Raw genomic sequence first — 21,811 nt, forward strand, 5'->3', positions numbered from 1 at the left:
AGGGGACCCCAGCACCCATGGGTGCCCCCCCAGGGCGACACACAGCCCCCTCAGGGGACCCCAGCACCCATGGATGCCCCCCCAGGGTGACACACAGCCCCCTCAGGGGACCCCAGCACCCATGGGTGCCCCCCAAGGGCGACACACAGCGCCCTCAGGGGACTCCAGCACCCATGGGTGCCCCCCCAGGGCGACACACAGCGCCCTCAGGGGACGCCAGCACCCATGGGTGCCCCCCAGGGTGACACACACACAAATCCCCCCTCCTCAGGGCACCCCCAGCACCCATGAGGGCACCCCCAGCACCCGTGGGTGCCCCCCCAGGGTGACACACAGTGTCCTCAAGGGACTCCAGCACCCATGGGTGCCCCCAGGGTGACACACACACAAATCCCCCCTCCTCAGGGCACCCCTAGCACCCATGAGGGCACCCCCAGCACCTGTGGGTGCCCCCCCAGGGTGACACACAGCCCCCCCCAGGGGACCCCGGCACCCAGGGGTGCCCCCCAGCACCCAGGGGTGCCCCCCTCACCGGCCCCACGGGCATGCCCAGGGCGATGCGCAGCTCGTCCGAGAGGTCGCCCGGCTTCTTCTCCTTCAGCCGCGTCTCAAACTCCTTCCCCTGGGGACAAGGGACAACAGGGTGTCACCGGGGCAGGGGGGGGGACACACCGGGGAGGGGACGCTGCCAGGGGCACGGGGACATTGTCAGGAGCACACGGAGTGGCACGGCTGGGGACCCGGGGACATCCCTGAGGGACAGCGGGGAGATGGGGACAACCCTGAAGGACACGGGGACAACGCCTGAGGGACAGGGGGACATGGGCAGGGGACAGGGGGACACTCTCAGAGGACATAGGGACACCCCTGGGGGACATGGGGACAACCTTGAAGGACACGGGGACAACGCTTGAGGGACGTGGGGGCATCCCTGAGGGACAGGGGGACACGGGGACGCTCTCAGAGGACACAGGGACACCCCTGGGGGACATGGGGACAACCCTGAAGGACACGGGGACAATGCTTCAGGGACGTGGGGACACGGGCAGGGGACATGGGGACACCCCTGAGGGACACGGGGACAACCTTGAAAGACCCGGGGACAATGCTTGAGGGACAGGGGGACGCGGGCAGGGGACATGGGGACACCCCTGAGGGACACGGGGACAATGCTTGAGGGACAGGGGGACATGGGCAGGGGACATGGGGACACAGGGACACTCTCAGAGGACACAGGGACACCCCTGGGGGACAGGGGGACAACCTTGAAGGACACAGGGACAATGCCTGAGGGATATGGGGACAACCTTGAGGGACGTGGGGACACCCCTGAGGGACGTGGGGAGAACCTTGAGGGACGTGGGGACACCCCTGAGGGACAGAGGGACAACCTTGAGGGATGTGGGGACACCCCTGAGGAACACGGGGACAACCTTGAGGGACGTGGGGACACCCCTGAGGAACACGGGGACAACCTTGATGGACGTGGGGACACCCCTGAGGGACGTGGGGACACCCCTGAGGGACGTGGGGACAACCTTGATGGACGTGGGGACACCCCTGAGGGACGTGGGGACAACCTTGAGGGACAGAGGGACAACCTTGAGGGACGTGGGGACACCCCTGAGGGACGTGGGGACACCCCTGAGGGACAGAGGGACAACCTTGAGGGACGTGGGGACACCCCTGAGGAACATGGGGACAACCTTGATGGACGTGGGGACACCCCTGAGGGACGTGGGGACAACCTTGAGGGACAGAGGGACAACCTTGAGGGACGTGGGGACAGCCCTGAGGAACACGGGGACAACCTTGATGGACGTGGGGACACCCCTGAGGGACAGAGGGACAACCTTGAGGGACGTGGGGACAGCCCTGAGGAACACGGGGACACCCCTGAGGAACACGGGGACAACCCTGAGGGACGTGGGGACAGCCCTGAGGGACATGGGGACAGCCCTGAGGGACATGGGGACAGCCCTGAGGAACACGGGGACAACCATGAGGGACGTGGAGACAACCTCGAGGGAGGTGCCACCTCCTCCCCCTCCCAAACCTTTGGCCGGGTGAAGCCACAGGAGTTTGGTGGCGTGAGGGGAGGGGGGGACGACACCTACGGAGGCGGGAGGTAGCACCCATGGGTGGTGGTGGGAGGTAGCACCCATGGGTGGTGGTGGGACGGGGACCCACCTCGTAATAGAGGTCGCCGTGGATGGTGAGCTTGGGCTTGGTCTGCCACTTGAAGAAGGCGTCGTGCAGCTTCTGGTAATCGATGTCGATCTTCCCCATCTTGGGCCGTACCTTCTCCCGCATCTTGGACTTCATGGTCTTCTGCTCCTCCTGCCCCGTGGGGACACACACACACACACAACGCGTGGGGACAAGCCAGGATGGCCCTGCCCACCCCACCACCACCACCACCACGGTCTCGGGGACAATCCCCCGAAGGCTTCAAAAAGGCTGAAAGGGCACCCGGAGTTTGGCCGGGATGGAGCGAGGGGCAGCCAAAGCTCCTGATGGGCACCCACGATGGCCTCAACGCCCCAGAGGGGCACCCATGATGGCCTCAACGCCCCAGAGGAGCACCCATGATGGCCCCAAAGCTCCTGATGGGCACCCACGATGGCCCCAAAGCTCCTTATGGGCACCCACGATGGCCTCAATGCCCCAGAGGGGCACCCATGATGGCCTCAACGCCCCAGAGGGGCACCCATGATGGCCCCAAAGCTCCTGATGGGCACCCATGATGGCCTCAACGCCCCAGAGGAGCACCCACGATGGCCCCAAAGCTCCTGATGGGCACCCACGATGGCCCCAAAGCTCCTGATGGGCACCCACGATGGCCTCAACGCCCCAGAGGAGCACCCGTGATGGCCCCAAAGCTCCTGATGCGCACCCACGATGGCCCCAAAGCTCCTGACGGGCACCCACGATGGCCTCAACGCCCCAGAGGAGCACCCACGATGGCCCCAAAGCTCCTGATGGGCACCCACGATGGCCTCAACGCCCCAGAGGAGCACCAATGATGGCCCCAAAGCTCCTGATGGGCAACTACGGTCTCCAGAGCTCCAGGTGAGCACCCACAATGTCCCCAAAGCTTCTGATGGGCACCCACGATGGCCTCAACGCCCCAGAGAAGCACCCACGATGGCCCCAAAGCTCCTGATGGGCAACTACGGTCTCCAGAGCTCCAGGTGAGCACCCACAATGTCCCCAAAGCTTCTGATGGGCACCCACGATGGCCTCAACGCCCCAGAGGAGCACCCATGATGGCCCCAAAGCTCCTGATGGGCACCCACGATGGCCTCAACGCCCCAGAGAAGCACCCATGATGACCCCAAAGCTCCTGATGGGGACCCACGATGGTCTCAACGCCCCAGAGGAGCACCCACGATGGCCCCAAAGCTCCTGATGGGCACCCGCGATGGCCCCAACGCCCCAGGCGGGCACCCGCGATGGCCCCAAAGCTCCTGATGGGCACCCATGATGACCCTAACACCCCAGAGGGGCACCCATGATGGCCCCAAAACTCCTGATGGGCGCCCATAATGGCCACAATGCCCCAGATGGGCACCCATGGTGGCCTCAAAGCTCCTGATGGGCACCCACGATGGCCACAGTGCCCCAGACGAGCACCTACGATGGCCCCAACGCCCCAGATGAGCACCTACGACACCTCCAAAGCCCTGGGTGGGCACCTATGAAGTCCCCAAAGCCCCAGATGGGCACTTAGGATGTCCCCAAAGCCCCCCATGTCCACCCACCACGTCCCTCAAGCTCCAGTTGCCCACCTAGAACCTCCCAAACCCCCCAGATAGCCACCTAGAATGTCCCCAAACCCCAAGACGGTTACACAGAACCTCCCCAAACCCCAAGACGGCCACCTAGAACCTCCCCAAACACCAAGGTGGCCACCTAGAACCTCCCCAAACCCCAAAACGGCCACCTAGAACCTCCCCAAACTCCAAGACGGCCACCTAGAACCTCCCCAAACCCCCAAGACGGCCACCTAGAACCTCCCCAATACCCAACATGGGTACACAGAACCTCCCCAAACACCAAGATGGACACTTGGAACCTCCCCAACACCCCAAGATGGCAACTTAGAACCTCCCCAAACCCCCAAGAAGGCCACCTAGAACCTCCCCAAACCCCAAAACGCCCGCCTAGAACCTCCCCAATACCCAACATGGGTACACAGAACCTCCCCAAACCCCAAGACGGCCACCTAGAACCTCCCCAAAACCCCAAGATGGCTATACAGAACCTCCCCAAACACCAAGATGGCCACCTAGAACCTCCCCAAAATCCCAAGAGAGCCACCTAGAACCTCCCCTAACCCCAAAATGTCCACCTAGAACCCCCCAAAACCCCAAGATAGCAACTTAGAACCTCCCCAAACCCCAAGGCGGCCACCTAGAACCTCCCCAAAACCCCAAGGCGGCCACCTAGAACCTCCCCAAAACCCCAAGACGGCCACCTAGAACCTCCCCTAACCCCAAAACGTCCACCTAGAACCCCCCAAACCCCCAAGATGGCAACTTAGAACCTCCCCAAACCGGCCACCTAGAACCTCCCCAAAACCCCAAGACGGCCACCTAGAACCTCCCCAAACCCCAGGATGGACACCTAGACCCTCCCCAAACCCCAAGATGGACACCTAGAACCTCCCCAAGCCTCAAAACGACCACCTAGAACCTCCCCAAACCCCAAGAGGGCCACCTAGAACCGCCCCAAATCCCCAAGACAGGTCGCCAGCTGCCCTCCCTCTCCTTGTACCCCTTCCAGGTGACGCCCCCCTGGGGCCGTCCCACCTTCTCCTGCAGGGCCTCCCGCATCTCCTGGATGCCCGTGCGCTTGATGAAGTCGGGCAGCTCGAAGGGCGGCTTCTCGATGCCCCTCTTGCCCTGCAGGTACTTGCGCTTGAAGCACCAGTGCCGGGGGACGGGCACCGAGTTCCGGGTGGCCTTGAGGTGCACCAGCAGCTTGGGGTCCTGCGCCGTCACGTCGTGCATCTCCACCACGTCCGGGCGGGCCACCAACTGCGGGGACAAAGAGGGGACCGGTTGAGTGGGAGGGGGAGAAGGAGTAGAGCACCCCAGGGTGGCACCAGGAACCTTGGGGGGTGACAAGGAGAACACTGGGGGCCTCAAGGTGGCACCTGTGACCCCAGAGAGCTTCACGGTTGGGGCACGAGCACCCCAGGGTGGCACCAGGGACCTTGGGGGGTGACAAGGGGAACACCAGGGGCCTCAAGGTGGCACCTGTGACCCCAGAGAGCTTCACGGTTGGGGCACGAGCACCCCAGGGTGGCACTAGGGACCTTGGGGGGTGACAAGGGGAACACTGGGGACCTCAAGGTGGCACCTGGAACCCCAGAGAGCTTCACGGTTGGGGCACGAGCACCCCAGGGTGGCACCAGGGACCTTGGGGGGGTGACAACAAGAACACCGGGGGCCTCAAGGTGGCACCTGTGACCCCAGAGAGCTTCACGGTTGGGGCACGAGCACCCCAGGGTGGCACCAGGGACCTTGGGGGGTGACAAGGGGAACACCGGGGACCTCAAGGTGGCACTTGTGACCCCAGAGAGCTTCACGGTTGGGGCACGAGCACCCCAGGGTGGCACCAGGGACCTTGGGGGGTGACAAGGAGAACACCGGGGGCCTCAAGGTGGCACCTGTGACACTAGAGAGCTTCACGGTTGGGGCACGAGCACCCCAGGGTGGCACCGGGGACCTTGGGGGGTGACAAGGGGAACACTGGGGGCCTCAAGGTGGCACCTGTGACCCCAGAGAGCTTCACGGTTGGGGCACGAGCACCCCAGGGTGGCACCAGGGACCTTGGGGGGTGACAAGGAGAACACCGGGGGCCTCAAGGTGGCACCTGTGACACTAGAGAGCTTCACGGTTGGGGCACGAGCACCCCAGGGTGGCACTGGGGACCTTGGGGGGTGACAAGGGGAGCACCGGGGACCTCAAGGTGGCACCTGTGACCCCAGAGAGCTTCACGGTTGGGGCACGAGCACCCCAGGGTGGCACCAGGGACCTTGGGTACGTGACAAGGAGAACACTGAGGTCCTCAAGGTGGCACCTGGGACCCCAGTGACCTTCACGGTTTGGGCACAGGCCACCCTGGGGGGTGGCACTAGCGTCCCCAAGAGTCCCAAAAGGAACATTGGGCATCCCAAGGTGACACCAGGGTCCCCAAGAGAATCCCAAAGGGAACAACCGGTCGCCCAAGGGTGACACCATTGTCCCCTGGGTGGGGACACAGGACTCCAGGGTGACACTAGGGTCCCCAAGGTGACCCCTGGGCAGGCACATGGCACCTATGGTGGCATTAGTGTCCCCAAGGTGGCACAGGGGACCTTTCCTGTCCCTCGGGTGGGCGCAGGCTATCCCTGGGGTGGCTCAGGTGTCCCCAACCGGGCTCCCAAGGGACGCAGGTGTGTCCCCATGTCCCCCGGGTGTCCCCGTGTCCCTCAGGTGTCCCCAACCGGGCTCCCAGGGGACACAGGGTCCCCCCCCATCGCCACTGTCCCCACTCCTGGGTGCCACCCTGCCGCGTCCCTGCCCCGCGGGGCCCAGGCACCCTGGGGACGGGGACGGGGGGGGGGGACAAGGCCACGTCCCCAAACGTTGTCACCTGCTTCAGCTCGGCCACGGTGAAGCGGTTCATGCGCCGCAGCTTCTTCTTGGAGAGCTTGGGGACCTCGGGCTTCTTCTCCTGCGGGGGACACGCGGGGTGGCACCGTGTCCCCACCCCAGAGCCCCTCCTGAGACCCGTGTCCCCAACCTGGAGTCCCTCATGTCACCCAGGGCCACCCCCCCCAGGGGCTGTCCCCACCCCAGAGCTCCTCATAAGACCCATGTCCCCTACCGAGGCCACCCCAAGACACTGTCGCCACCCCAGAGCCCCTCCTGTCACCCAGGGCCACCCCAAGGACTGTCCCCACACCCCTATGGCCACCCCGGGGGACTGTCCCCACCCCACACCCCCTCCTGTCACCCACGTCCCCACCCCAGAGCCCCTCCTGTCACCCAGGGCCACCCTGGGGGACTGTCCCCACACCCCTACGGCCACCCCAAGGGACTGTCCCCACCCCACACCCCCCCACGTCACCCACGTCCCCACCCCAGAGCCCCTCCTGTCACCCCTGTCCCCTACCAAGGCCACCCCGGGGGACTGTCCCCACCCCATACCCCCTCATGTCACCCACGTCCCCACCCCAGAGCCCCTCCTGTCACCCCTGTCCCCTACCAAGGCCACTCCGGGGGACTGTCCCCACCCCACACCCCCTCATGTCACCCACGTCCCCACCCCAGAGCCCCTCCTGTCACCCAGGGCCACCCCAAGGACTGTCCCCACACCCCTACGGCCACCCCAAGGGACTGTCCCCACCCCATACCCCCTCCTGTCACCCACGTCCCCACCCCAGAGCCCCTCTTGTCGCCCAGGGCCACCCCAAGGACTGTCCCCACACCCCTATGGCCACCCCGGGGGACTGTCCCCACCCCAGAGCCCCTCCTGTCACCCAGGGCCACCCCAAGGACTGTCCCCACACCCCTATGGCCACCCCGGGGGACTGTCCCCACCCCAGAGCCCCTCCTGTCACCCAGGGCCACCCCAAGGACTGTCCCCACACCCCTATGGCCACCCCGGGGGACTGTCCCCACCCCAGAGCCCCTCCTGTCACCCCTGTCCCCTACCAAGGCCACCCCAGGACACTGTCCCCACCCTAGAGCCCCTCCTGTCACCCACGGCCACCCCAAGGACTGTCCCCACACCCCTATGACCACCCCAGGGGACTGTTCCCACCCTGCACCCTCTCCTGTCACCCATGTCCCCACCCCAGAGCCCCTCCTGTCACCCAGGGCCACCCCAAGGACTGTCCCCACACCCCTACGGCCACCCCAAGGGACTGTCCCCACCCCATACTCCCTCCTGTCATCCACGTCCCCACCCCAGAGCCCCTCCTGTCACCCAGGGCCACCCTGGGGGACTGTCCCCACACCCCTACGGCCACCCCAAGGGACTGTCCCCACCCCATACTCACTCCTGTCACCCACGTCCCCACCCCAGAGCCCCTCCTGTCACCCCTGTCCCCTACCAAGGCCACCCCGGGGGACTGTCCCCACCCTAGAGCCCCTCCTGTCACCCACGGCCACCCCAAGGACTGTCCCCACACCCCTATGACCACCCCAGGGGACTGTTCCCACCCTGCACCCTCTCCTGTCACCCATGTCCCCACCCCAGAGCCCCTCCTGTCACCCAGGGCCACCCCAAGGACTGTCCCCACACCCCTACGGCCACCCCAAGGGACTGTCCCCACCCCATACTCCCTCCTGTCATCCACGTCCCCACCCCAGAGCCCCTCCTGTCACCCAGGGCCACCCTGGGGGACTGTCCCCACACCCCTACGGCCACCCCAAGGGACTGTCCCCACCCCATACTCACTCCTGTCACCCACGTCCCCACCCCAGAGCCCCTCCTGTCACCCCTGTCCCCTACCAAGGCCACCCCGGGGGACTGTCCCCACCCCATACCCCCTCATGTCACCCATGTCCTCACCCCAGAGCCCCTCCTGTCACCCAGGGCCACCCCAAGGACTGTCCCCACACCCCTATGGCCACCCCAGGGGACTGTCCCCACCCCACACCCCCCCACGTCACCCACGTCCCCACCCCAGAGCCCCTCCTGTCACCCAGGGCCACCCTGGGGGACTGTCCCCACACCCCTACGGCCACCCCAAGGGACTGTCCCCACCCCATACTCACTCCTGTCACCCACGTCCCCACCCCAGAGCCCCTCCTGTCACCCCTGTCCCCTACCAAGGCCACCCCGGGGGACTATCCCCACCCCATACCCCCTCATGTCACCCATGTCCTCACCCCAGAGCCCCTCCTGTCACCCAGGGCCACCCCAAGGACTGTCCCCACACCCCTATGACCACCCCAGGGGACTGTCCCCACCCCGCACCCCCTCCTATCACCCACGTCCCCACCCCAGAGCCCCTCCTGTCACCCAGGGCCACCCTGGGGGACTGTCCCCACACCCCTACGGCCACCCCAAGGGACTGTCCCCACCCCACACCCCCTTCTGTCACCCACGTCCCTCCCCCGAGCCCCTCCTGTCACCCCTGTCCCCTACCAAGCCCACCCCAGGACACTGTCCCCACCCCAGAGCCCCTCCTGTCACCCAGGGCCACCCCAAGGACTGTCCCCACGCTCTCACGGCCACCTCCAGGAGCGTCCCCCACCCCAGACCCCCTCCTGTCACCCCCGTCCCCTACCAAAGCCACCCCGGGGGACTGTCCCCACCCCTCCCCCCCTTGCGTCACCCAGGGCCACCCAGAGACTGTCCCCCCCCCCCCCTCCATGCGCTTACAGTGACCTCAGGGACCGTCCCCACCCCAGAGCCGCGTCCCCAAACACCCCCGTGAAGTCCCCAAGCAGGGACCGACTCGGCGCGCCAGCACCCGCTGCCACCCCTCGTCCCCATCTCCCCCACACCCCCCCCGGGAGGTGCCACCCCCCCTGGTGTCACCGCGGTGTCACCTGCTCGTCCTCGGAGCTGTCGTCCTCGCTGCCCTTGTGCCCGTCCTCGAAACCCTTTTTTTTGGGGACGGTGGCACTTTCCGGCCTATCCGCCTTGTCCGGCTCCTTCTCCTTGTCCTTCTTCACGTCATCCGTCAGCTAACGGTGGGGGGGGGGGGACACACACAAAGGGTGCTCAGGGACACCCCAGGGAGCTGCCACCCATGGGTGGCCCCCACCCCCCCCGGATGTCACCTTAAAACGCCGGACGCCGCCTTAAAGGCGTCCAAAATTCTCCCCCCCCAAAATTTATCACCTCTGGATGCAGGCGGGTGACATTTAGGGACCCCCCCCGAGGTACTGCCACCCCCCCCCCCCCCCTGCCCCGGCACCCAGGAGCACCCCAGGGTGCTGTCACCCCCTCCCCCCCCCCCCCCCCAGCACACACTGGGTGCCCCCAACGCGGGGGACAACCCTAAAATCACCAAAAACACCCCTAAAAAGAACAATCTGGCACCCACGGGTGCAGCTAAAGGGCACCCAGGGGTAGGCGCCAGCTCCCCCCAGCACCCATGGGTGGCCCCCAAGCCCCCCTCCGCCCCCCCCACCAGCTGCCCCCTTAAAAACACAAAGAATTTCCTTAAAATACAAAATTTGTCCTTTGTGAGCGCGGAGAAGTGACGCTCGGGGACACCCCAGGGTGCTGCTTCCCCCCCCCGCCCCCCAGCACCCACCGGGTGCCTCCCGGCCCCCCCCCCCCAGTCCCCAGCCCCCCAAAAATACCTTAAAAGCCTCAAAAATCCTTTTAAAAAAGACGAAATTGGGGTCGTAGATCTCAGGCTCCTCGGTGACGTACTCGATCTCCACGGGGGGGGCGTCCCCGGGGGGCTCGGGGTCCCCCCCGCGCTGGGGTGGGAGGGGCCCCTTCCCGGGCCCCCCCCCGGCCCCGCTTCTTCTTCTTGCGGTTGCGGCGCTTGCGGTTGCGCTGCGGGAGGGGGGGGGACGCGACGGGGACAGGACGGTGAGGGGGGGGGGGACACACACACACGCATGGGTGGCCCGGTTCCCCCCCCACCCCCCCCCCCCCCCCCCCCCCACTTCTCCCTGTAGGGCTACAAGGCAGGATCAGGCCCCCCCCCCTCACCCGGGCAGCATCAGGCTCCCCCCCGCGGACCCCCCCCCGGCAGAATCCAGCACCCTGGGGACCCTCTGGCCAGGATCAGGCCCCCCCTGCCCTGGGTACCCCCCCCCCCGGCAGAATCCAGCACCCTGGGGACCCTCTGGCCAGGATCAGGCCCCCCCTGCCCTGGGTACCCCCCCCCCCGGCAGAATCCAGCACCCTGGGGACCCTCTGGCCAGGATCAGGCCCCCCCTGCCCTGGGTACCCCCCCCCCCAGGCAGGATCCAGCACCCTGGGGACCCTCTGCCCAGGATCAGGCCCCCCCTGGGGACCCTCCAAGCAGGATAAGGCCCCCCCAGGAGGATTGGGCCCCCCCCGACCCGGGGGAACCCCCCCCCCCCGGCAGGATCAAGCTCCCCCAGGGAGGATCCAGCACCGTGGGGACCCTCTGCCCAGGATCAGGCCCGCCCCCCACCCGGGGACCCTCCAGGCAGGATCAGGCCCCCCCAGGAGGATTGGGCCCCCCCACCCCGGGGACCCCCCCCCGGGGACCCCCCCCCGGCAGGATCAGAGCCCCCCCCCGGGGCACAACCTAGCACCCAATGGAGTAGGAACGGGCTCCCTAGGGGAGCATCAGGCCCCCCAGGCAAGATCAAGCCCCCCCCCGGTAAGATCAAGCCGCCCCCCCCCACCCCCGAGGACCCCCCCCCGGCAAGATCAAGCCCCCCCTCCCCCCCCGGCCAGAAACTGGCACCCAAGGGAGCCCCAGGGTGGAAACGGGCACCTCGGGGACCCCCTGGGCAGGATCGACCCCCCCGAGGACCCTCCCAGTGCCCCCCCCCCTCCTCTTCCCTGCCATGGGTGACCCCATGAGGGGGCTGCTGGGGGGGGGCACGGTGGGGGGGGCACCTACGCCCACCTCCTTTTTGGAGAGCCCGGCGTCCTCCTCCGCCTCCGAGGCCGACGCTGCCGCCCGCAGCTCCGTCTCCATCTCGTCCTCGGCTGCGAGGGTCGCGGGGGGTGGGGGGGGAAAAAGTGAGTTAAGGGGGGGGTCTGGGTGTTGGCCACCCCCCCCCCCCCGACCAGAGACACCCATGGGTGCTGGGGGTTGTGGGGGGGGGGGTCTCACCCGAGAGCCCCGGGACGGTGACCAGCTCCTCCTGCCGGATCTCCTTCAGCTGCAGGATCTTCTCCAGCGCCTGCGGGATCTTGGGACCCACCGTGGGGTCGTCCGGCTGCCGGGGGGGGGGACGGACACACGGCACAATTAGGGGACCCCCCACGTGCCCCCCCCTTCCCGACAACCCCCCCCCACCCAGAAGGAAAAGGCCGGGGGGGGGGGGCGCCCCAGACACACACACACATACACCCCAAAGGGAACCCAGGCGTCGGGGACCCCCCCTCAAAGGGAACCCAGGTGTCGGGGACCCCCCCTCAAAGGGACCCCAGGCGTCAAGGACCCCCCCAAAGGCATTGGGGACCCCCCCCAAGGGAACCCAGGCATCTAGGACCCCCCCCAAAAGACATTAGGGGCCCTCCCAAGGGAACCCAGGTGTTGGGGACCCCCCCCAAAGGCACTGGGGACCCCCCCAAGGGAACCCAGCTGTCAGGGACCCCCCCTCAAAGGGAACACAGGCATCTGGGACCCCCCCAAAAGGAGCCCATGCATCGGGGACCCCCCCTCCAAAGGCGTTGGGGCCCCTCCCAAGGGAACCCAGGTGTCAGGGACCCCCCCCAAAGGGAACCCAAGCGTCGGGGACCCCCCCTCAAAGGCATTAGGGGCCCTCCCAAGGGAACCCAGGTGTCGGGGACCCCCCCTCAAAGGGACCCCAGGTGTCAGGGACCCCCCCCAAGGGAACACAGGCGTTAGGGACCCCCTCTCAAAGGCAACCCAGGCATCTGCGACCCCCCCAAAGGGAACCCAGGCGTCGGGGACCCCCCTAAAGTCATTGGGGATCCCCCAAGGGAACCCAGGTGTCGGGGACCCCCCCTCAAAGGGAACCCAGGCGTCAGGGACCCCCCCTCAAAGGCATTAGGGACCCCCCAAGGGAACCCAGGTGTCGGGGACCCCCCCTCAAAAGGAACACAGGCATCTGGGACGCCCGCAAAGGGAACCCAGGCATCGCGGCCCCCCCCCTAAAGGCATTGGGCCCCCCCCCAAGGGAACCCAGGTGTCAGGGACCCCCCCTCAAAGGGAACCGAGGCATCTAGGACCCCCCCAGAGAGACCTCAGGCGCCGGGGACCCCCCCCTCAAAGGGAACCCAGGCATTGGGGACCCCCCCCAAAGGGAAGACAGCCGTTAGGGACCCCCCCTCAGAGGGAACACAGGCATTGGGGACCCCCCCAAAGGGAACCCAGGCGTCGGGGACCCCCCCCAAAGGGAACCCAAGCGTCGGGGACCCCCCCTCAAAGGGACCCCAGGTGTCAGGGACCCCCCCAAAGGCATTGGGGCCCCTGCCAAGGGAACCCAGGTGTCAGGGACCCCCCCAAAGGGAACCCAGGCGTCAGGGACCCCCCCTCAAAGGCATTAGGGGCCCTCCCAAGGGAACCCAGGTGTCGGGGACTCCCCCCAAACGCAACACAGGCGTTAGGGACCCCCCCCAAAGGCATGGGGGACCCCCCCAAGGGAACCCAGGTGTCGGGGACCCCCCTCAAAGGGAACCCAGGCGTCGGGGACCCCCCTCAAAGGCATTGGGGCCCCCCCCCAAAGGGAACCCAGGCGTCGGGGACCCCCCCCAAAAGGAACCCAGGCGTCGGGGACCCCCCCTCAAAGGCATTAGGGACCCCCCAAGGGAACCCAGGTGTCGGGGACCCCCCCTCAAAGGAACACAGGCATCTGGGACGCACGCAAAGGGAACCCAGGCATCGCGGACCCCCCCAAAGGCATTGGGGGCCCCCCCCACGGGAACCCAGGTGTCGGGGATGCCCCTTAAAGTCATTGGGGACCCCCCCTCAAAGGGAACCCAGGCATCTAGGACCCCCCCAGAGAGAACTCAGGCGTCGGGGACCCCCCGCAAAGGCATCGGGGACCCCCCTCAAAGGGAACCCAGGCATTGGGCCCCCCCCCCAGGGAACACAGGCGTTAGGGACCCCCCCTCAGAGGCAACCACAGGCATTGGGGACCCCCCCAAAGGGAACCCAAGCGTCGGGGGCCCCCCCTCAAAAGGAACCCAGGCGTCGGGGACCCCCCCTCAAAGGGAAACCAGGCATTGGGGCCCCCCCCAAAGGCATTGGGGCCCCTCCAAGGGAACCCAGGCATCTAGGACCCCCCCCCAAAGGGAATCCATGTGTCTGGGGACCCCCCCCCCCCCCCCCACCGGAAAAAACCCAGGTATCAGGGACCCCCCCCCCACCTCTCGACTCTCCTCTCCGGGGGGTGGCGGGGGCCCGCGGGGGCGGGGGGCACCCATGGGCACCCCGGGCATGGGGGCACCCATGGGGGTGCTGCCTGTTGTGGGGGGGGGGGGGAAAAGAAAGAAAAAAAACAATTAGATTTGGGGGGGGGGTGTCCCCCACCGTTCCCAACGTGGGGGGGGGGCGGTGGTGATACTCACCTCGGGGGGGCAGGGGAGCCCGGGCACCCATGGGTGCCACCTCGGCGGGGGGGGGCCGGGGTACGGCGGGGGCCAGCTTGGCCATCTCCTGCTGCCGCTCCTGCTCCAGCAGCACGGCCGCCTGCGGGGACACCGCGGCCGGGGGGGGGGGGACACCCACGGGTGACCACAGCACCCATGGGTGCCCCCACACCCGCCCTGGCACCTGGCGGGGGGGGGGAAGTGTCCCCGAGCCCTCCCCCGGCACCCGTGGGTGCTGCCCCCCCCTCCCCCACAACTGCGTGTCCCCCTCCCCGTCGCTGCACCCATGGGTGCCCCCATCCCCGTGCCCGTCCCCAGGGTCAGGGACGTGGGTGCCCCCCACCCATGGGTGCCCCTGTCCCCAGCGCCGCACCCAGGGGTGGCCCTGTCCCCACGGGTGCCCCCACGAGCGTCCCTCTACCCCCCAACGTCCCTGCACCCATGGGTGCCCCCATCCCCGCGCCCATCCCCAGGCCCAGGGACGTGGGTGCCCCCCACCCATGGGTGCCCCTGTCCCCAGCGCCGCACCCAGGGGTGGCCCTGTCCCCACGGGTGTCCCCACAAGCTCCCCTTGCCCCCGACATCCCTGCACCCATGGGTGGCCCTATCCCCACACCCATCCCCGGGGGCACCCAGGGGTGTCCCTGTCCCCAGCGCCGCACCCAGGGGTGTCCCCGTCCCCACGGGTGTCCACGAGCGTCGCTCTACCCCCCAACGTCCCTGCACCCATGGGTGCCCCCATCCCCGCGCCCATCCCCAGGGTCAGGGATGCGGGTACCCCCCACCCATGGGTGCCCCCGTCCCCAGCGCCGCACCCAGGGGTGGCCCCGTCCCCATGAGTGTCCCCACGAGCGTCCCCTTGCCCCCAACGTCCCTGCACCCATGGGTGGCCCTATCCCCACACCCGTCCCCAGGGGCACCCGCAGGTGTCCCTGTCCCTACAAATGTCCCTCTACCCCTCGATGTCCCTGCACCCATGGGTGCCCCCATCTCCGCGCCCATCCCCAGGGTCAGGGACGCGGCTGCCCCCCACCCATGGGTGCCCCTGTCCCCAGCGCCGCACCCAGGGGTGTCCCCGTCCCCACGGGTGTCCCCACGAGCGTCCCTCTACCCCCCAACATCTCTGCACCCATGGGTGCCCCCATCCCCGCGCCCATCCCCAAGGTCACAGATGCGGGTACCCCCCACCATGGGTGCCCCCGTTCCCAGCGCCGCACCCAGGGGTGGCCCCATCCCCATGAGTGTCCCCACGAGCGTCCCCTTGCCCCCAACGTCCCTGCACCCATGGGTGGCCCTGTCCCCACGCCCGTCCCCGGGGGCACCCAGGGGTGTCCCTGTCCCTACGAATGTGCCTCTACCCCTCAACGTCCCTGCACCCATGGGTGCCCCCATCCCCGCGCCCATCCCCAGGCCCAGGGACGTGGGTGCCCCCCACCCATGAGTGCCCCTGTCCCCAGCGCCGCACCCAGGGGTGGCCCCGTCCCCACGTGTGTCCCCACAAGCGTCCCCTTGCCCCCGACATCCCTGCACCCATGGGTGGCCCTATCCCCACACCCATCCCCGGGGGCACCCATGGGTGCCCCTGTCCCCAGCGCCGCACCCAGGGGTGTCCCCGTCCCCACGGGTGTCCCCACGAGCGTCGCTCTACCCCCCAACGTCCCTGCACCCATGGGTGCCCCCATCCCCGCGCCCATCCCCAAGGTCACAGATGCGGGTACCCCCCACCCATGGGTGCCCCCGTCCCCAGCGCCGCACCCAGGGGTGGCCCCATCCCCATGAGTGTCCCCACGAGCGTCCCCTTGCCCCCAACGTCCCTGCACCCATGGGTGGCCCTGTCCCCACGCCCGTCCCCGAGGGCACCCAGGGGTGTCCCTGTCCCTACGAATCTCCCTCTACCCCTCAACGTCCCTGCACCCATGGGTGCCCCCATCCCCGCGCCCATCCCCAGGGTCAGGGACGTGGGTGCCCCCCACCCATGGGTGCCCCTGTCCCCAGCGCTGCACCCAGGGGTGTCCCCGTCCCCACGGGTGTCCCCACGAGCGTCCCTCTACCCCCCAACGTCCCTGCACCCATGGGTGCCCACCATCCCCGCGCCCATCCCCAAGGTCACAGATGTGGGTGCCGCCCACCCATGGGTGCCCCTGTCCCCAGCGCCACACCCAGGGGTGGCCCCGTCCCCACGAGCGTCCCCTTGCCCGCGACATCCCTGCACCCATGGGTGGCCCTGTCCCCACACCCGTCCCCGGGGGCACCCAGGGGTGTCCCTGTCCCTACGAGTATCCCTCTACCCCTCGACGTCCCTGCACCCATGGGTGCCCCCATCCCCGCGCCCATCCCCAGGGTCAGGGACGTGGGTGCCCCCCACCCATGGGTGCCCCTGTCCCCAGCGCCGCACCCAGGGGTGTCCCCGTCCTCACGGGTGCCCCCACGAGCGTCCCTCTACCCCCAACGTCCCTGCACCCATGGGTGCCCCCATCCCCGCGCCCATCCCCAAGGTCACAGATGTGGGTGCCCCCCACCCATGGGTGCCCCTGTCCCCAGCGCCGCACCCAGGGGTGTCCCCGTCCCCACAGGTGTCCCCACGAGCGTCCCTCTACCCCCCAACGTCCCTGCACCCATGGGTGGCCCTGTCCCCACGCCCGTCCCCGGGGGCACCCAGGGGTGTCCCTATCCCTACGAGTATCCCTCTACCCCTCGACGTCCCTGCACCCATGGGTGTCCCCATCCCCGTGCCCAACCCCAGGGTCAGGGATGTGGGTGCCCCCCACCCATGGGTGCCCCTGTCCCCAGCGCCGCACCCAGGGGTGGCCCTGTCCCCACGGGTGTCCCCACGAGCGTCCCTCTACCCCCCAACGTCTCTGCACCCATGGGTGCCCCCATCCCCGCGCCCATCCCCAGGGTCAGGGACGTGGGTGCCCCCCACCCATGGGTGCCCCTGTCCCCAGCGCCGCACCCAGGGGTGGCCCCGTCCCCATGAGCGTCCCCTTGCCCCCGACATCCCTGCACCCATGGGTGGCCCTATCCCCACACCCGTCCCCGGGGGCACCCAGGGGTGTCCCTGTCCCTACGAATCTCCCTCTACCCCTCGACGTCCCTGCACCCATGGGTGCCCCCATCCCCGCGCCCATCCCCAGGGTCAGGGACGTGGGTGCCCCCCACCCATGGGTGCCCCTGTCCCCAGCGCCGCACCCAGGGGTGTCCCCGTCCCCACGGGTGTCCCCACGAGCGTCCCTCTACCCCCCAACGTCCCTGCACCCATGGGTGCCCCCATCCCCGCGCCCATCCCCAAGGTCACAGATGCGGGTGCCCCCCACCCATGGGTGCCCCTGTCCCCAGCGCCGCACCCAGGGGTGGCCCCGTCCCCAGGGGTGTCCCCACGAGCGTCCCTCTACCCCCCAACGTCCCTGCACCCATGGGTGCCCCCATCCCCGTGCCCAACCCCAGGGTCAGGGATGTGGGTGCCCCCCACCCATGGGTGCCCCTGTCCCCAGCGCCGCACCCAGGGGTGGCCCCGTCCCCACGGGTGTCCCCACGAGCGTCCCCTTGCCCCCGACATCCCTGCACCCATGGGTGGCCCTGTCCCCACGCCCGTCCCTGGGGCCACCCATGGGTGCCCCTGTCCCCAGCACCGCACCCAGGGGTGTCCCCGTCCCCACGGGTGTCCCCACGAGCGTCCCCTTGCCCCCAACGTCCCTACACCCATGGGTGTCCCCATCCCCGCGCCCATCCCCAGGGTCAGGGACGTGGGTGCCCCCCACCCATGGGTGCCCCCCTCCCCGCGCCCCCGTCCTCACCCGCTTCTGCTGCTCCAGCAGCTCCTGCTCCTTGGCCTTGTCCCCAAACGGGTGTTGACCCTGTTGGGGGGGGGGGGGCGCACACAGTCAGTCAGGGCACCTATGGGTGCTGACCCCCCCCCGCAGCACCCCCCCCAGCACCCATGGGTGCTTCCCATGTCCACAGGCCTCCCCCCCCCCCCCCCAAACCTCCCAGACACCCCCAAATCCCTCCGACAGCCCCCCAGGAGCCCCCCTTAATGTACCCGGACCCTCCCCCCACACCCCCCAAAGTTCCCCCCACCCATGGGTGCCCCCCCCCCAACCCTGCCCCCACTCATGGGTGCTCCCCAAGAGCCCCCCCAAATGCCCCCCATTGCCCCCAACAGCCCCACAGAAACCCCTAAATCCAACCAAAGTCCCCCCAACACCCCCTAATCTCTGCCCCCCCAGGCCCCCCCCACCCATGGGTGCCCCCCCCATCCCTACCCCCACCCACGGGCGCCCCCCCCACCCCATGGGTGCTCCCCAAAAGCCCCCCCCAAACGCCCCCCATTGCCCCCAACAGCCCCACAGAAGCTCCTAAATCCAACCAAAGTCCCCCCAACACCCCCTAATCTCTGCCCCCCCCAGGCCCCCCCCACCCATGGGTGCCCCCCCCATCCCAGCCCCCACCCATGGGCGCCCCCCCCACCCCATGGGCGCTCCCCAAGAGCCCCCCCCATTGCCCCCAACAGCCCCACAGATGCCTCTTAACCCAACCAAAGCCCCCGAACACCCCTCATCTTTGCCCCCCCCGACCCCCCCCACCCATGGGTGCCCCCCCCACCCATGGGTGCCCCCCCCATCCCTACCCCCACCCATGGGTGCTCCCCAAAAGCCCCCCCAAATGCCCCCCATTGCCCCCCAACAGCCCCACAGAAGCCCCTAAATCCAACCAAAGTCCCCCAACACCCGCTAATCTCTGCCCCCCCCAGCCCCCCCCACCCATGGGTGCCCCCCCCCATCCCAGCCCCCACCCATGGGCGCCCCCCCCACCCCATGGGCGCTCCCCAAGAGCCCCCCCCATTGCCCCTAACAGCCCCACAGATGCCTCTTAACCCAACCAAAGTCCCCCAACACCCCCTAATCTTTGCCCCCCCTGACCCCCCCCACCCATGGGTGCCCCCCCCATCCCAGCCCCCACCCACGGGCGCCCCCCCCACCCCATGGGCGCTCCCCAAGAGCTCCCCCCATTGCCTCCAACAGCCCCACAGATGCCCCTTAACGCAACCAAAATCCCCCAACACCCCCTAATCTTTGCCCCCCCGACCCCCCCCACCCATGGGTGCCCCCCCCATCCCAGCCCCCACCCATGGGCGCCCCCCCCACCCCATGGGCGCTCCCCAAGAGCCCCCCCCATTGCCGCCAACAGCCCCACAGATGCCTCTTAACCCAACCAAAGTCCCCCAACACCCCCTAATCTTTGCCCCCCCCGACCCCCCCCACCCATGGGTGCCCCCCCCATCCCTGCCCCCACCCATGGGTGCCCCCCCCACCCATGGGCGCCCCCCCACACCCATGGGCGCTCCCCAAGAGCCCCCCCCATTGCCCCCAACAGCCCCACAGAAGCCCCTAAATCCAACCAAATTCCCCCAACACCCCCTAATCTTTGCCCCCCCGACCCCCCCCACCCATGGGTGCCCCCCCCACCCATGGGTGCCCCCCCCACCCCAGCCCCCACCCACGGGCGCCCCCCCCACCCCATGGGCGCTCCCCAAGAGCCCCCCCATTACCTCCAACAGCCCCACAGATGCCCCTTAACGCAACCAAAATCCCCCAACACCCCCTAATCTTTGCCCCCCCCGACCCCCCCCACCCATGGGTGCCCCCCCCACCCATGGGTGCTGCCCCCCCCCCCCACCTGCTGGGCCCGCTCCTCCTGCAGCAGCAGGGCCGCTTGCTGCTGGGCCAGCGTCAGCCGCTCTTCCTCCGACAGCCCCTCGGTCCCCGGCCCCCGCAGCCCGGGGGGGGGCGGCGGGGGGGGGGGCACCCCCAGCCCGTAACTCAGCCCCAGCCCCGGCGGGGGCGGGGGGGGCACCAAAGGGTGCTGCAGGGGCATGCCGGGAAGCTGGGGGGGGGGACGGGGACCGGGGGGGGGGGGGCGTGAGGCTGGACTGCCCCCCCCCTTCGCTCCCCCCCCCAGCACCCAATGCCCCCCCACCCCCCCCCCCCCCCAGCACCCCAAAACTGGGTACCCTGGGGGTGGGGGGGGTTCTACCACCCACCCCCCCCCCTCAAACGGGGTACCCAGGGGAGGCTCCGCCGCCCCCCCCCGACCCCCCAGTACCCACAAACCCCCCCCCCCGACTCCCCAATACCCACGATTCCCCCCCCCAAAAAAACCCAGGCACCCTGGCGGGGTTTCTACCCCCCCCCCCCCCAGCACCCACTGCCCCCCCCCCACACTGGGTACCCTTGGCGGGGGGGGCTCTACTCCCTCCGTGTAGCACCCCCTGCCCCCCCCCACCTCAAACTGGGCACCCTGGCGGCTTCTCCCACCCCCCCCCCGTAGCACCCACTGCCCCCCCCCAGCACCCACTGCCCCCCCCCCCCCACAACAGGGCTCCCTGACGCTCTTTGTTCCCCCCCCCGCCCCCCCCCCAGGACCCCCAAAATACCTCACCGCCCTCCCCAGCGCCCACCGCTCCCCCCTCCCTCCCCACAGAGCGCCCCATATTTTTTGATGCCCCCCCCGCCGCCCCCCCCCCCGGCCCCCCCCCCCCTCAGACCTGTGCAGGCAGGGGGGGCTGGGCAGCCTTGTCCCCCTCCTCGGGGCGCAGCACGGGGCGGCTCAGCACGATTCCCGTCTGGGGGGGGGACACACGAACACGGGGGGGGGGGACACACACAATGGGGCACCCGCTGTCACAACAAACCCCCCCCCCCCCCCGGGGGGGACGAGGGGGGTCCCAGAGTGTCGTCCCCCCCCCCAAAAAGGAACACGGAGCCCCCTCACCCCCCAGGGATACAAGGGGGTCCCAGACCCCCCCCCCCCCAGGGGGACATTGGAGGCCCAGACCCCCCCCCAGGGGACAGAGACATCCCCCCACCCCCCCCATGGGGACATGCCCCCCCCTCCCCAGCAGGGAAAAGGGGGACATAAAGAACCCCCCCCCCCCCCCCCAGCCACCACACGGGGGGTCACGGAGATCCCACATCGCCCCCCCCCCCGAGGGGACACAGAGACACCCCCCAGGGGGATGTGGGGGTCCCAGACCCACCACCCCCCCCCCCGAGACACTGGGGTCCCACAGACCAAACGGACCCCCGCGGCCCCCCCCCCCAAGAAGGGACAATCACCCCAAGGGGACTAAAAGGGACCTGGGGGGGCCGCGGGGGGGGGCCCACCTGCATGGTGTAGGCCTGCAGTCGCTCCACCAGCTCCTCCCGGGTACCTGGGGGGGGGGGGCACGGGGGGGGGGGGGGGGCGGTTAGAGAAGCCCCAAATTCTGGCCCCCCCCCCCGGTTTCACCCCCAGCCCCCCAACTACTCTTAGCCCCCCCCCCCCCCCAGTTATCTCTAAGGATCCCCAACCCCCTTTAGGGCCCCCCCCAAACCCCCCCAGCCCCACATCACCCCATAGCAACCCCCCCCCAATCCCCCCTACACCCAGAGCCACCCCCCCCGTTACCCTTACGGGTAATTACTAATTATTAATACCCCTAATTACTCCTACGGCCCCCCCCAAGTACCCCCCCCCCACCCCTAGGGACCCCCCCCGGCACCCCCAGGTGCCCCCCCAACACCTCCCCTGCCCCTGGCGA

The 21,811-nt window shown here is 69.1% G+C and overlaps 1 protein-coding gene across 1 annotated transcript; it reads right to left on the reverse strand.

Moving 5' to 3' along the window:
* Nucleotides 1-397: 397 nt before the first annotated feature.
* SF3B2 (splicing factor 3b subunit 2) lies at nt 398-21,451 on the reverse strand. Its single transcript, XM_074571469.1, is given in 15 exon segments — nt 398-622; nt 2,191-2,340; nt 4,815-5,042; nt 6,646-6,726; nt 9,558-9,695; nt 10,320-10,446; nt 10,448-10,521; nt 11,576-11,658; nt 11,786-11,891; nt 14,011-14,105; nt 14,212-14,332; nt 18,027-18,086; nt 19,909-20,115; nt 20,777-20,854; nt 21,396-21,451. Coding segments are annotated over 15 exon segments (1,764 nt in total). The 5' UTR covers nt 21,402-21,451; the 3' UTR covers nt 398-412.
* Nucleotides 21,452-21,811: the final 360 nt, after the last annotated feature.

Source organism: Larus michahellis, unplaced genomic scaffold, assembly GCF_964199755.1.
Source record: "Larus michahellis unplaced genomic scaffold, bLarMic1.1 SCAFFOLD_545, whole genome shotgun sequence".
Classification (NCBI taxonomy): domain Eukaryota; kingdom Metazoa; phylum Chordata; class Aves; order Charadriiformes; family Laridae; genus Larus; species Larus michahellis.